The sequence below is a fragment of the Xenopus laevis genome, chromosome 1L, assembly GCF_017654675.1.
Source record: "Xenopus laevis strain J_2021 chromosome 1L, Xenopus_laevis_v10.1, whole genome shotgun sequence".
Lineage (NCBI taxonomy): Eukaryota > Metazoa > Chordata > Amphibia > Anura > Pipidae > Xenopus > Xenopus laevis.
In genome coordinates this window covers 64,404,052-64,418,354 of record NC_054371.1, presented here as the reverse complement: position 1 = coordinate 64,418,354, position 14,303 = coordinate 64,404,052, and the positions used below count along the sequence as shown (strand labels likewise).

At 42.1% G+C, this 14,303-nt stretch overlaps 2 protein-coding genes across 2 annotated transcripts; both read left to right on the top strand.

Annotated features, from left to right (window-relative positions):
* The first annotated feature begins 233 nt into the window (after positions 1-233).
* LOC121401167 (protein spinster homolog 1-like) lies at positions 234-1,371 on the top strand. The gene is made up of 2 exons (XM_041585504.1): positions 234-438; positions 557-1,371. The coding sequence occupies exons 1-2, from the start codon at positions 265-267 to the stop codon at positions 710-712; spliced, it is 330 nt and encodes a 109-aa protein (XP_041441438.1). The 5' UTR covers positions 234-264; the 3' UTR covers positions 713-1,371.
* Positions 1,372-1,865: 494 nt separating this feature from the next.
* Positions 1,866-4,681, top strand: LOC121401160. The gene is made up of 6 exons (XM_041585500.1): positions 1,866-2,299; positions 2,609-2,674; positions 2,887-2,985; positions 3,161-3,342; positions 3,774-4,184; positions 4,251-4,681. The coding sequence occupies exons 1-5, from the start codon at positions 2,111-2,113 to the stop codon at positions 4,174-4,176; spliced, it is 939 nt and encodes a 312-aa protein (XP_041441434.1). The 5' UTR covers positions 1,866-2,110; the 3' UTR covers positions 4,177-4,184; positions 4,251-4,681.
* The last annotated feature ends 9,622 nt before the right edge of the window (positions 4,682-14,303 follow it).

The following is a 14,303-nucleotide window of genomic DNA, read 5'->3' as shown; positions in this document are numbered from 1 at the left end:
CTAGCTGAAGGTAAGACAGGGGCTGGAAGGAAGAAATACATTTTCTGAAGGTAACAGAACCACTTCACTACCTGTACTAACGTGTCCATATGGTACTTTGTTCCTCTTACAGGTGTTATGCCGCTGATTGAAGCAGAATATGAACTCTCCATTGACAAAGTTGCGAGAGTAGAAACATGTAAGGTCACATTCCTTGGACTTATCATTCCCTCTTTCTGTCTGTCTGTAGCAGATTTCTCTTTTAGTCAGTTGTGGGCTTGGTCCATGTCTGAAGCTCACAATATTCTCTCTCTTCCTTCAGGTTTTGCTATTGTTTTTGCCTTGGTCAATCCATTCTTTGGACATCTATCAGATCAGATCAGCCGGAGGACCCTCATGTGTCTGGGAGTAACGTATTGGACTCTGTTTGTTGCGAGCTGTTCCGTAATTCCCCAGGAGGTAAGAGTCGATGTATTGGATGGTCAATGAGATTTCACTTCGCGTATAACCTGTACTCAGTAATATTAATTCTTCATGAATCCTAACTTATAAAAATTTGTACCCTCTTATCCTTTAGTGGGGTTGGACCATCCCTTTTATACGGAGTGCCGTGGCCGCAATAGAAAGTTTTTTTGCAGGCATTTCCCTGACCCTGATTGATGACCTGTGCCCACCTGAAAATCGTCGAGGGACTTTATGCATGTTTAACAGTGTCAGCTATATAATGGGGTAAGCTGCAAGTTGTACCTGGATTCCTGCTACATTCCTGTTGGTTTGTGTGTGGATTCTGTTATATTAACCCTGAATCTCCTTGGTTCTGTTACAGTGCCTTTGGGATCATTGTGGGAGCAATTGTGCCAGTCTACTTAGGCTCAAACTGGCGTCATGCACTGCAGGTAAGGAAAATTCAACCGGGTACCATTAATTATATTGGGGTGATGGGAAGATACAATTGAATATTGGCTAAACATTAAGAGATAAATAAAACAGTGGTTGTTGTGAGATATTAGCCTTTTATTATCAGTTTAGTTGATTGGATACTCTACATGAAAAGAGATACATGGCTGGGTACTTAACTGCTGTTTTCTTTGGACACAGGCAGTTGCAGGCTTGGGATTAGTGTGCCTAGTGTTGCTAATCTGTTTCATGAAGGAACCACCTAGATGCTACACTGAGGACCACAGTGATGACCCTCAGATGCAGATCCTCAGTTTCCAATATATTTGGAAGTTGACCTCCTCCTTCTTCAAAAATCTGAGGATGCTATTTAAAATGTGAGTATTATTTATGATAAATAACAATCAAATGGAAAATTGCAGAAGATGTATATATTACTAATCCCTCTCCTCCACTTTCAGACGGAGCTTTGTTTTTCTCACCTTTGCTTCATGGTCCGTGACGTTCATTAATGAAGCCATGTTTGCCCTTGTTCCTGATTTCCTGAACCAAACCAGGGCCGTGACAAGCAGTTTGTTTCCCTGTCTGTTGCCAGATTGTTACTACAGCGACTTGTAAGTCTCCAGAACTTGTACATATTTAGGGGCAGATTTATCAAGGGTCGAATTTAGAGTTCATGGGAGTTTTATTAAACTCCCATAAACTCCCAAGAACTCAAAATTCGACCCGCAAACTTAAATTCAATTCAAATCGAATCGTTTTGAATCGAATCTAATTCGATTCATGTTTTTTCTCTAAAAACAACTCCATTTTCAGGAAGGCTGCAAACAACTCCAAATTTATCCCAGGACGTTCCCCATAGGTTAAAACAGCAATTCGGCAGGTTTAAGGTGGCAAATAGTCTAATTCAAAGTATTAAAGGGCCAGTACATGATACATTTCTATAATCAAATTAGAATTTTTTTTAAAAACTCGAATAAAATTTTAACTATTCCCTAGTCAAATTTCACTTTCACTTCGACCATTGATAAATCTGCCCCTAAATGTGTGTTTACCAGTCCCATTATGAACAAGCCTTGCTATGGTTTAGCAGATAGCCTTTAACAAGTGCACTGTATTGTTTAGGATGTATATTAAATTGTTTCAGTTCAGGATCTGAGAAGTTATTATTAGAGGTACATTATACAGTTTGAACAATATAATAACCATTCTTGTCTCTTTGTCTCCTTCTAGTATGATCTATGGTTTGATTAAATACACGGCTGACATAGTGGGGATACAAATAGGAATGGTGATCATCACTCGGTGGTTCAAGATGTATCCATTCGCTGATCGACTGGTATCCGGTTTAGGACTTTTGGCCTCTGGATCTTTCATATGCATCTTCCTTTTCAGTGTAGAAATCAGCTTTACCCTTGCCTATGTGAGTTATATCCATTGAATTTAAGACACAATAATGTTTGTACTCCCAATATCATGGGATGTTGAGATTGAGAGAAGGTGATAGCATGAAGCTAATTAACTTAGATTAGAAATAGATTATTTTTATGGCCCCAGTTCTACATGAATGGTTTAAAATATTACTAACACTCGAGGATAAGTTAATAAAAGTGATTTGAGAGCCAACCTTAGAGATGACATCAACATTGGTACCAATAATTGTATTAAATTATTCCATTTAGATGTGGGTTCATTTTATATTTTTATCTCACCACCCTACTCTCTCCTACAGGGGTTCATCTTTGTAGGTGGCGTTCTACTGAATATAAACCAGGCTGTAGCTACTGACATGATACTGGTAAATATATCTCTTGAAGAACTTTTTCCTTTCATATCCTGGTTTACCCACAGACAGAATCATAGTGTTTGGGTCCTAAACATCGGGTTTATATGCTTTTTTATTGATAACGTAACCCCATGTTGGACACCAATAAGCGCAAGATATGATATCAAATAATAATAATGGCAGTGACCTCTTCCCTGATAATCCCTTCTTTTCTCTCTTGCCAGTCGGTAGTAATGCCAAATTCCCGTGGCACAGCAATAGCCTTGCAGTCTTTTATAGCACAGTTAGGAGGAGGGGTATTTGCCCCATTTATCATTGAGAAGGTAAGTGCATTTGATTCCCCTTAAGATTTTAAACTCTAGCAAACCCAACCTTTTAGCTTTATATCTGAGCCACTGTAAATGGTTTGTTATCATAGTGTCTCTCTGCTGTGCAGTCCTGTGTAATATATCACCACTTTATAAACATGCAACAATTAACTTCTATGTCTTTTACCAGATTTCTGAGGTGATCCAGATGTGGCAACCAGAAACCAGCCCAATGCACTGCTTGCAACATGCCTTGATAATATTGACATTACTGGCAGTGATTGGAGGATGCTTCTTCCTCTGTACAATCTTTTATGAAGAGGATCGGAAAGTAGTTGAACAGGCCCGCACCCCAAGCCCACCACCTGAATTGTGAGTACACAGTATAGGTTAATTAATGCACAATGGATTATAGGAAAGAATGAGATTTTTATGACGTATAGATGACAATGTAGAGACTGGAAGGCAGTGTTCGGTAGTATAAATTCCATGAAGGATACCATGAAGGTAGCAGAGGGTGATTGGTAGTAAAAAGGGTTGTTTATGTTGGGGTCTGTGTGGAGCTATTCCTGTCAACTACCTCAAATTTCCAAATCAAAAAGTTGTCTATCACAGTAAAAAAAAAATAGAGGAGCTTATTGAGGATAAGCAGAAGAATGGGAATATTGGGTTATGCCAACACCAGCAAAAATGTATGACTTGGAGTGTTTGTAGGTAAATATACAGAGGTAGAGGTACAGGGTGGAAGTATAAATCTCAAAGATTTTACTTTTTGCTTCTTTATTTTTCCACTGACAACTCAGGAACCTACAGGACATACTGGTGTACGACTCTGAAGATCCTGGATATGCTGCTCAGCCTTCTCTAGAATTGGCTCCTGAGTCTTCAGATTCTGCTGCAGAACTACCTGCTCAGCCCCCAGATCTTGATACATGCAGGTTCTGCTGCTTTCCATTTCTAGGACTGGCTCCTAAGCTTTCAGATCCTTCTCCAGAGATACCTGCTCAGCCTCCAGATCCTTCTCTAGGACTGGCTCCCGAGCCTCCAGATCCTGCTCCAGAACTACCTGCTCAGCCTCCAGATCCTTCTGTAGGACTGGCTCCCAAGCCTCCAGATCCTGCTACAGAACTACCTGCTGAGCCTCCAGATCCTGATACATGCAGGTCCTGCTGCTTTCGCTTTCCCTTTCCTAGGACTGGCTCCTGAGCTTCCAGATCCTGCTCCAGAGATGCCTGCTCATCCTCCAGATCCTTCTCTAGGACTGGCTCCCAAGCTTCCAGATCCTGCTCCAGAACTACCTTCATTAATGAAGCCATGTTTGCCGTTGTTAATGATTTCCTGACACGAACCAGGGCTGTGACAAGCAGTTTATTTCCCTGTCTGTTGTCAGATTGTTACTACAGCGACTTGTAAGTCTCCAGAACTTGTACATATTTAGGGCCAGATTTATCAAGGGTCGAATTTAAAATTCATGGGAATGGGAAACACATGAGGGAAACGAGGTGGGTGGAGAACAGGGAGGAGAAAACTGTAGACAGGGAGAACACCTGAACATATAGCATAGGAACCAGGGCCAGCCCTAAGAGCCTCCAGTGGCTCATGGAGTAAGTGCAGCACACAGGGTTCAAGTCCCGGGCTGGTCCTTACATTACCCCCCCTTGAGGATCGACCACCGGGCAATCCCAAAGTCGAATGCCCCCCCATACTTTTTAGTCCAATAAGTTGAACACTACTAGGACCCGGAATGGGAGCATCAAAAGGAACAGAAACCACTTCGTAAGAGTCATGAACCACCTCTCCAGGATCAGGGACCAGAGCAGAAACATCACAGGCACCCATTACAGGTGGCGGACCAGGAACCAGGAGGCACCCATTCCGATTAGAAGAAAAGAGGTTCCACTTAAATATTCGGAAGGGGTTTTTTACAGTGAGAGCTGTGAAGATGTGGAATTCTCTCCCTGAACCAGTTGTACTGGCTGATACATTAGATAGCTTTAAGAAGGGGTTGGATGGTGTTTAGCAAGTGAGAGAATACAGGGTTATGGAAGATAGCTCATAGTACAAGTTGATCCAGGGACTAGTCCGATTGCCATTTTGGAGTCAGGAAGGAATTTTTCCCCCTCTGAGGCAAATTGGAGAGGCTTCAGATGGTTTTTTTTTGCCTTCCTCTGGATCAACTGCCAGTTAGGCAGGTTAAAAAAAGTAAAAAGGTTGAACGTGATGGACGTGTGTCTTTTTTCAACCTAACTTACTATGACAGGATCTGTTAAATGGAAATTTGCTGGAAATTAGAAATTGTGTAAAAAAAATAAAATAAAGTATTCATTGCACAGATACTTCATTATGTTTTTTGTCAATCATTTTAAGGAACAGTAACACCAAAAGTGTTTTAAAGGAATGTCAATATAGTGTACTTTTGCCCTGCACTGGTAAAACTGGTGTACTTGCTTCAGAAACACCACTATAGTGTATATAAACAAGCTGCTGTGTAGCCATGGGGGCAGCCATTCAAGCACAGGATACACAGTAGATAACAGATAAGTACTACTATAGTTTATATAAACAAGCTGCTGTGTAGCCATGCGGACAGCCATTCAAGCACAGGATACACAGTAGATAACAGATAAGTACTACTATAGTTTATATAAACAAGCTGCTGTGTAGCCATGGGGGCAGCCATCCAAGCACAGGATACACAGTAGATAACAGATAAGTACTACTATAGTTTATATAAACAAGCTGCTGTGTAGCCATGGGGGCAGCCATTCAAGCAGAGGATACACAGTAGATAACAGATAAGTACTACTATAGTTTATATAAACAAGCTGCTGTGTATCCATGCGGACAGCCATTCAAGCACAGGATACACAGTAGATAACAGATAAGTACTACTATAGTTTATATAAACAAGCTGCTGTGTAGCCATGGGGACAGCCATTCAGACACAGGATACACAGTAGATAACAGATAAGTACTACTATAGTTTATATAAACAAGCTGCTGTGTAGCCATGGGGGCAGCCATTCAAGCACAGGATATGTAGTAGATAACAGATAAGTACTACTATAGTTTATATAAACAAGCTGCTGTGTAGCCATGGGGGCAGCCATTAAAGCACAGGATACACAGTAGATAACAGACAGTAGATAAAGATTCTGAAGAATCATATTGTATACTACAGGGCTTATCTGCTATCTGCTGTGCACCTTCTGCCTTTTCTCCTTTTTCAGCTTTGAATGGCTGACCTCATGACTACATATCAGCTTGTTTATATAAAGTATAGTTGTGTTTCTGAAGCACCTGTCCTTAGCCCTTAGATTGATACTTAGTGGAGCTATTGGGGGACGAGGGCTGTATTGGAATGTGGAGACTGTATAAAGATTTGAATAAATCTGGGCAGTGGTACAGACCCTGTAAGGACATAGCGTAGAATTGTGCATTGGTGGGGGGTGTAGAGTAACAGAAATGTAGTTGCACAGGGATTTTGGGGAAATAGAAGCAGTAAAACAAAGTATAGTAGCAGGCTCAGACTGGCAATCTGTAGAAAGTCACTATTTAGTGGGCTGGTGTTTGGGCCTTTATGTACTTGTAATGCCAAGGCCTATTTTGACTCCAAGTCCAGACCTGTATAGTTGTTTCGTTCAGTTACAAGGAGCGTTGTCTATTAGTACAAGATGGGAAGTATTGATGTATGGGGAGAGTGAAACATGGAAGTATGTTGGTTGTGTAGTATTACAGAAGGGGAACGAGTGAAGTGAGGGACATGCAGTCCTACAGAATGGGAAATATGGGTTAATGGTGGCTGTGTAAAAGTACAGGATGGGAAAAGCAAATGTATGGGGGGGGGAGGGGGTTGTGTAGCTACAGAAGGAATAAAACAAAATGCAATTCTTTTATTGATTTCAGGAGCTCAAAAATCATATAACCAGTTCTAAAACTGAACATGTCTAAAATTCCTTTTAATTTGTTCTGCATCTTATGGTCAAGTACCACTTCCCATTCTCCTGCATTCAGCTTTTGCTGAACCATTTCAGGCATTTTTTATGTAGGAGTGATGACAGGGTGGCCAGTAAATTTGCCTCTGACTTTCATAGCCATCTGGGCCTTCTAATAGATTGGCACAAGATTCCCCATTTTAATGTAAATTAGGCTATTAGCACTAACCAGCTACTTGCATGCAGTACATACACTCTAAGAGTCAATATCAAGAATCAAGAGATATCTTCTATATGAGGGGGAAAAAAAATCTCCATTTACCCTGATTACTCTTCAACCTTACAAAGGAAGTAAAACACATTTGCAGGAGTGAAGTGCAGATTGAGAGACCTCCAATTGAAATATATGATGCTGTATCCAGGCAAACTGAGTATAGTGGATGGCCCCAAAGCTGTTTTCTTCACCTCACCTTAAGAAGCAAATTCCTGGCGGGACCAGAGGACCAGCCAGAACCCTCGGGCCAGCCCCAGATGCTGATTCCATTGGTAGTAAAGGAGCCCTATCCTTCTATGTTTGCTAATTTTTTGGGCCTCAGTTGCACAAGAGAATGATTGTGGCCATATCTATATGGGGTGCACAAGCCACAACCATAAAGTTAATCTGCATTATACACAGCCCATCCTATCCGGACCCTAAAGGGGGTTAAATACTAAAACCAATCCCTGCACCCTTTGAACAAGTATATGATGCCCTATATCCGGTGAACTGAAACACCACCACCAGAGTCCTATTGAACATTTGCTGGCTCTATAGAGACAATGGGGTAATTTAACGGGCTCCAGCCACTATTGTTTAATTGTTTACATTTTTTTTTTCAACATCAAGGCTGACTTAAGACCAATGGCATACGTGGTGCTGCCCTTGACTTAACTGTTCCCAATTTCCATGGGTGAAACACCCCTGAAAGTGTCTTACAGGTTAAGTTTTGGAATAATGCCCGCCAAGTTGGGAGGTTGGGCAGGGTGGGAAAGGGGTTGGTTTTGGGCAAATCCTTTTTGGGGGTGGGTGATAGGGTAATTGATATGATGGGTTATTTCTGGGTTTTTTTGTATTTACATAACTGCTACTATGTGATTGATGCTTTTCCTGGTGCGGAACGTAATCATCCAGTTATAACACCCCTCCTACACACAAATGGCATCCTATAGCTTTATGTCCTGGAATGGCTGGGGACTTAATTCCAAATATAAGCACAGCCTTATGTGGACATATCTGTAACATTATCCACCCACCATCCTGCTCCAACAGGAGACCCACCTAGTGGGCCAGAAAGTTCTCACCCTCAGGAAACCATGGGTGTGGTGGGCATTCCACACCTCATTTTCCACTCACTCCAGAGGAGTGTCTATCCTTATAAGGAAAAATCTCCCATTTGAATTTATCAAACTAATAATGGCCAATATGGCAGATATATTATAATGACTTGCCTTATTGCAAATAAACCCTTGACAGTGGTGAATGTGTATGCTCCACCTCCATTTAATATTGCCCTATTTGAACTCATAGGGAAAAACTTGCCGACCTGCCTCCTGCACCAACCTGCATAATGGGGGATATGAACCAAGTCATGGACCTGTCCAGCGATTGGCTACATTCCACCACTATGGGTCCCACACACCTAACACATTGGGCAAACGCTCTAGGTCTCTCTGACGTGTGGCAATGGAAGCACCCTGGCACTAAGGCCTACTCTTGTCACTCTACCACACAAAACATTCTCCCAGATAGACCTAGCCCTCACAACACCTGAGGTACTTCCTCTGATGCAACAAATCTCCTACCTACCTCAGTCCCTATTCAATCATTCCCCCCTCCAAATGATACTATAATGTCTCCCCCAACCCCCAAACAAGCTGTGGCACCTAAGCCCTCTCTGGCTTAATAACCCAGACATAGCTGAATCACACAAAAAACTTACCAAGCATATTGGGAAATAAACTCAGGGTCTACCTCACAAAACATGTGTGGGAAGCCTCTAAGGCTGCCCCCGGGGACTCTCTTATCATACTCATTGCCCAAACTAGGAAAGCTGCCAAAGAAGGAGTTGAAAAAGCAGAGATAAAACTGCTAGAGACCAAAGAGCTCCACTTCAATTCCCCATCCACACATACATACTAGCAGGTGCGTAAAGCCGAAGCAGCCTTAATTAGGGAAAACACTATAACCGCAAAAAAAGGCCACAGTTCACAGTGAATCTTTGATCAATGAGACAAACCTCCTCAGCCATACCAAGAATTCTGACCATGATTGGCTCTATGGTACACAAACCACAATTGATAGCTGAAGCATTCACCAAATACTACAAATCTCTGTATAGGTACTCCACCTCTTGCACCACACCACAGCTGAATCAATTCTTAGATTCCATAGCCATACCTAAACTATCTCCAGCAGAGAGTGCTTGGCTTGACACGCCCATCACCATTAAGGAGGTGAGGTCGGCAATACAAGACCCCAGGATTAGATGGGCTCCCCCCAGATTGGTACAAGTCTCTAGATGATTTAATCTCTCCCCATTGAAACTTTTCAGGCTGCTTGGAACTATGGGTCCCTGCCACCATAATTTTTAGAAGCCCTAATAATAGTTATCCCCAAAACAGGATGGGACCCCTCCCTGGACCCCACCCTATGAAGTTCATCCCCCCACCCTATGTAGTTTATATCAACCAATATCTCTTATTAACAATGACGCAAAAATACTAGCCGCTTACATGGGCCACCACAGATCTGATACACCAATCAGGATTTATGCCAGGGAGGGCAACGGACTTCAACATCTGACGCCTCTTTACAAACCTCCAGATATCCGACACCAACAGCAATACTAGACTCAGAAAAAGACTTTGATTCGGTGGAGTGGGACTACTTCTGGCAAGTACTTCACACATTTTGTCTCGGAAATAGATTTATACAATGGTTTAAACTGCTCTACAAGTCCCCAACAGACAAAATGAGTGAAAAATGTCATCTCTGAACCTTTCCAGCTTTAAAGAGGAAGTAGACAAGGCTGCCACTTCTCCCCTGTCCTCTTTGCATTGGCAATCGAACCCCTAGCCATTCTTATATGTGATTGTCCATCCATACAAGGGTTCCAATATGCTAACATTACCAAAAAGGTGTCCATCTTTGCAGATGATATCCTTATATACCTAGGTGACTCTTCTGCTCTTCTGGCCACAGTCCAGAGCTTTGGGATATACTCTGGGTTAAGAATTAATTGGGAAAAGTCACAACTCTACACCATTGACTCTAATCTCCAGCACTACCACCACCAGGCCTACGCCTAAAGTGGTCCAACTCTTTCAAACCCCTGGGTGTTCACATACACACAGACCCACACTCCTTAATACAACACAATCTAGACCTAATCATTGACTATCTCTGGTACCCTTAAACACTGGGCCAATCTCCGCTGACACTATGGGGGGTGTAAATATAATCAAAATGATCTACCTACCTAAACTTCTGTACATATTCCATAACATCCCATCCTGGGAAAGACTGATGCCCCTATTATAAAAGGGTGGCTGGCCTTCCAACACTTCTACCTCTATTACCTGGCCTCCCAGATCTACTACATGCAATGGTGTTTCTCTGCCAACCCCTACATTCCCAACATGATCCTCCAAGCCTTTATCCTCCTCTCAATTGAGGGCCTTGGTACCTACCCCTACAGGCAGCCTTCCAACATGATGACTCTACCAAGCACTCTCTTCACCCCGCACAAAGCATGGTTTATGGCACTAAAACTCCTGGGCCACCCGGTACCACACCTGTCACCCAACCTTCCCTTGTGGGGCAACTCACTACTTCCTGTACTGGACTATTCTAGGCCTTAAAAAGCTGTCTGACTTAATTCCAAATGGGCAGTTTCCCATATTCCAAGACTTATAAGAGCAACTTCCTGGTCAACAAATCCAACTCTATAGGTACTTGTCTGAGGTACCAGCTCAGACATGACTTTCAGGCACAGTTCCACACTCTTACCCCAACAATGTCCATGGTCAATATAGAGGATGCTCTCTACCACCCCTCCCCTACTAAACTACTGTCTAGACCAGGGGTCCCCAACCTTTTTTACTCGTGAGCCACATTTAAATGTTAAAAGAGTTTGGAGAGCAACACAAGAATGAGAAAGTCCATGGGGATGTCAAATAAGGACAAAATATAAAGTAACCGCTCCGACTCACCGCAGATGCTGTAAATTTCAAAAGCCGGCAAGAGTGCTTGTCAGGTCCAGGTGCAGGAACTTCGGCGTCCCACGCCGTATGCAAGTAGGGATAAGAAAAAGTTGATTCCGCACACCGGTTTGTCAGTTAAAAAGCATCATCTTTATTCGACCATGTTTAAAACACACGTTGCTTGACGCGTTTCGGGCTCAGCTGCCCTTAATCATAAGCATCAAGCAACGTGTGTTTTAAACATGGTCGAATAAAGATGATGCTTTTTAACTGACAAACCGGTGTGCGGAATCAACTTTTTCTGATGTCAAATAAGGGCTGTGATTGTCTGTTTGGTAGCCTCTATATGAACTGGCAGCCTACAGGAGACTCTGTTTGGCAGTGCACCTGGTTTTTATACACCAGAAACTTGTCTCCAAGCCTGGAATTCAAAAATAAGCACCTGCTTTGAGGCCACTGGGAGTAGCATCCAAGGGGTTGGAGAGCAACATGTTGCTCACGAGCTACTGGTTGGGGACCACTGGTCTAGACTATATCAGAATATCATGGTAATGGTCAAACCCCCCTTTGATAGAGCCTACCTCCTATGGATACAGGCTATTCCGGACCTCAACCATGAGATGTGGGAGGATGCAATAGAAACAGCCTACAGTTTCTTAATCTCAATAAGGGACAGACTGATACAATATAAGATTCTCCATCAAGTTTACATAACTCCTCTTAAGCTAAAAAACAATTGAGAAAAGTCAAGATGATCTGTGCCCCGATGTAAACTTCCAGGTGCTGACTTTATCCACGTGATCTGGTCCTGTCCTCGGTCCAGTTATTCTTGACCAAGGTAATGGAGACCCTAGCCACTGAACTGGGCACTCCACAGATAGTCGACCTGGTGGTATGCTTACTGGGAGTGATTGATGATCCAATATCAAGCAACACTGCTAGAACTTGTTTATGCTCCCAGGGGGTCATTTATAAACTTCGCGCAGGGCAGATTGGTTCGCAAAGTAAATATATTTGCCCTGCGCATGGTTATATTTATAAAGCTGAATAAGAGGGTGCAAACAGAATTGCAAATTTTTTTTTCACAATGCGAATGTCTATAGGAGCTTCTTAAATATGTCACAATTCGCAAATTGTGAATATTTATGTGTACACTCTGTGACTCATTTACGCCGCAACTTTGGTGGCGGATAAAATATTCGTAAAACAATTTTGCAAACTGCGAATTTAAGTTACTGTCAACGCTATTTTCGCACACAACAACCTCGTACATTCGGTGCGCTTGCGCATACTCCCGTCTCATTTGCGCATCATTTGCGAAAATTTATTCACAATGCGAATTCGCAAAAAACGGAAAGACGGGCAGAGCAGTGCAATATATTTGCGTTCAGGAAAAAACACGCGCAATACAACCATTTGTGAAAAATATGCGCTGCGCTAACTTTATAAATGAACCCCCTTATGTTCAATGCAAAAATAAACAGTGATTATGCACTGGAATGGGAATACCCCTCCTACCATACCCTTCTGGAGACAGCTGATAGATGGAGCTCTTCCATTAATTAAATTAATGTATGAAACAAGAGGGGCACCAGAAAAATTCAACAAAGTGTGTGGGGGCCTGGTGTGACCCAGACTTCCTGGAATACATACATACCTCCCAACATTTTAGAAATAAAAAGAGAGACAAAATTTTTTTTTGCATGTAGTGCAGCAATTTTTTTTGACCACACCCATTTTGTGGCCGCAGCCCCTAATTACCATGTTCATTTTACAAAGTTTGGCAGGTTATAAAAATTTGAAAATATTTCTCCTTATCTAAACTGTTAAAATTACTTATTTTCTTATCTCAAAATTGTTATAAAGCATCTTAGTTGCACCTGTTAGCTGTACTGGCCTCTCTGCCAAAAGCCAATTAAGTTAGAAACTTTTTTTCTTTTTCTGGTTGTTCAGTGCAGAGAAAAGAGGGACTTTCCAGTACAAATGAGGGACCTCAGGTGAAGTTGTCAAAAGAGGGACTGTCCCTCTGAAAAAGGGAAAATTGGGAGGTATGTGTGCACATGATCAGTCCCAAGTCTCTGGCTAAAGCTACAGTATTATGTAGTAGTTGAACTATAGGTAAGCACATTATTAAGAGACTACTACAAGCTAATTGGTGCAAGATTACAGCTAGTAGGAGACATTGGAGTCTAATTATCATATACAAAACTTATAACTGTCTCTGAGAGTCAGGCAAAGCAGCCAGACAAGCACAGTAACTTCTGGTACATTTAATACAACATGACAGGTGGGTGTGGCCTTTCCCATTATTGCTCTCAGCTTAGACAGGAAGCGGAACAGGAGTCATAACCAAAATGGCCACACAAGCAGGTTACTACAATAAGAATAGCCATATCACCTAAAATGATCATATTTATATAAGTTTTGCATACTGTTCTTTCTCTACAATCATTATAAGTGCAGCATTATATTTCTCAGCCATTTGTAAAAACTTCCATTTATGAACCTATAGTGTTTAACAGCAGCTCTTTTAGGAAAGGTTTGTTCATGTTTATTACTATGCAGCACAGGGGACATTAGAGGGCGCCCTCTATAGCAGGTCAGATACTTTGCCTTAGCCATGTGGAGCAGAGCTGGCCACTTCTCATCTTATTATTATTATTAACATGTATTTATATAGCGCCAACATATTGCGTAGCACTGTAAAGTAACTGTGATTATACAACTACATCACATGAATTACATACATAGAATATATGGAGTAACAAACATCACAATCAATACAGGTACAAAGAGGTGAGGAAGGCCCTATGCATAGGCATACAGTCTAAAGGGAAGGGAGTAATACACAAGGTGTGGGAGTGGGCAAGATCGAAGTATGTGGGTGAGAAATGTGGTGTTGTATGTGGTGTTGCGTTTGGTAGTTAAGCAGAGTGAGGGTAGGCTTCTCGAAAGAAGTGCGTTTTCAGAGATTTTTTGAAAGCAGAAAGGTTGGGAGAAAGTCGGAGAGATCGTGGGAGAGCGTTCCAGAGGAGGGGTGCAGCCCTTCCAAAGTCTTGAATGCGAGCATGTGAGGAGGTAATGAGAGAAGAGTTGAGTAGCAGGTCAGTAGAGGAGCGTAGTAAGCGAGTGGGTGAGTATATAGAGATGAGTTCA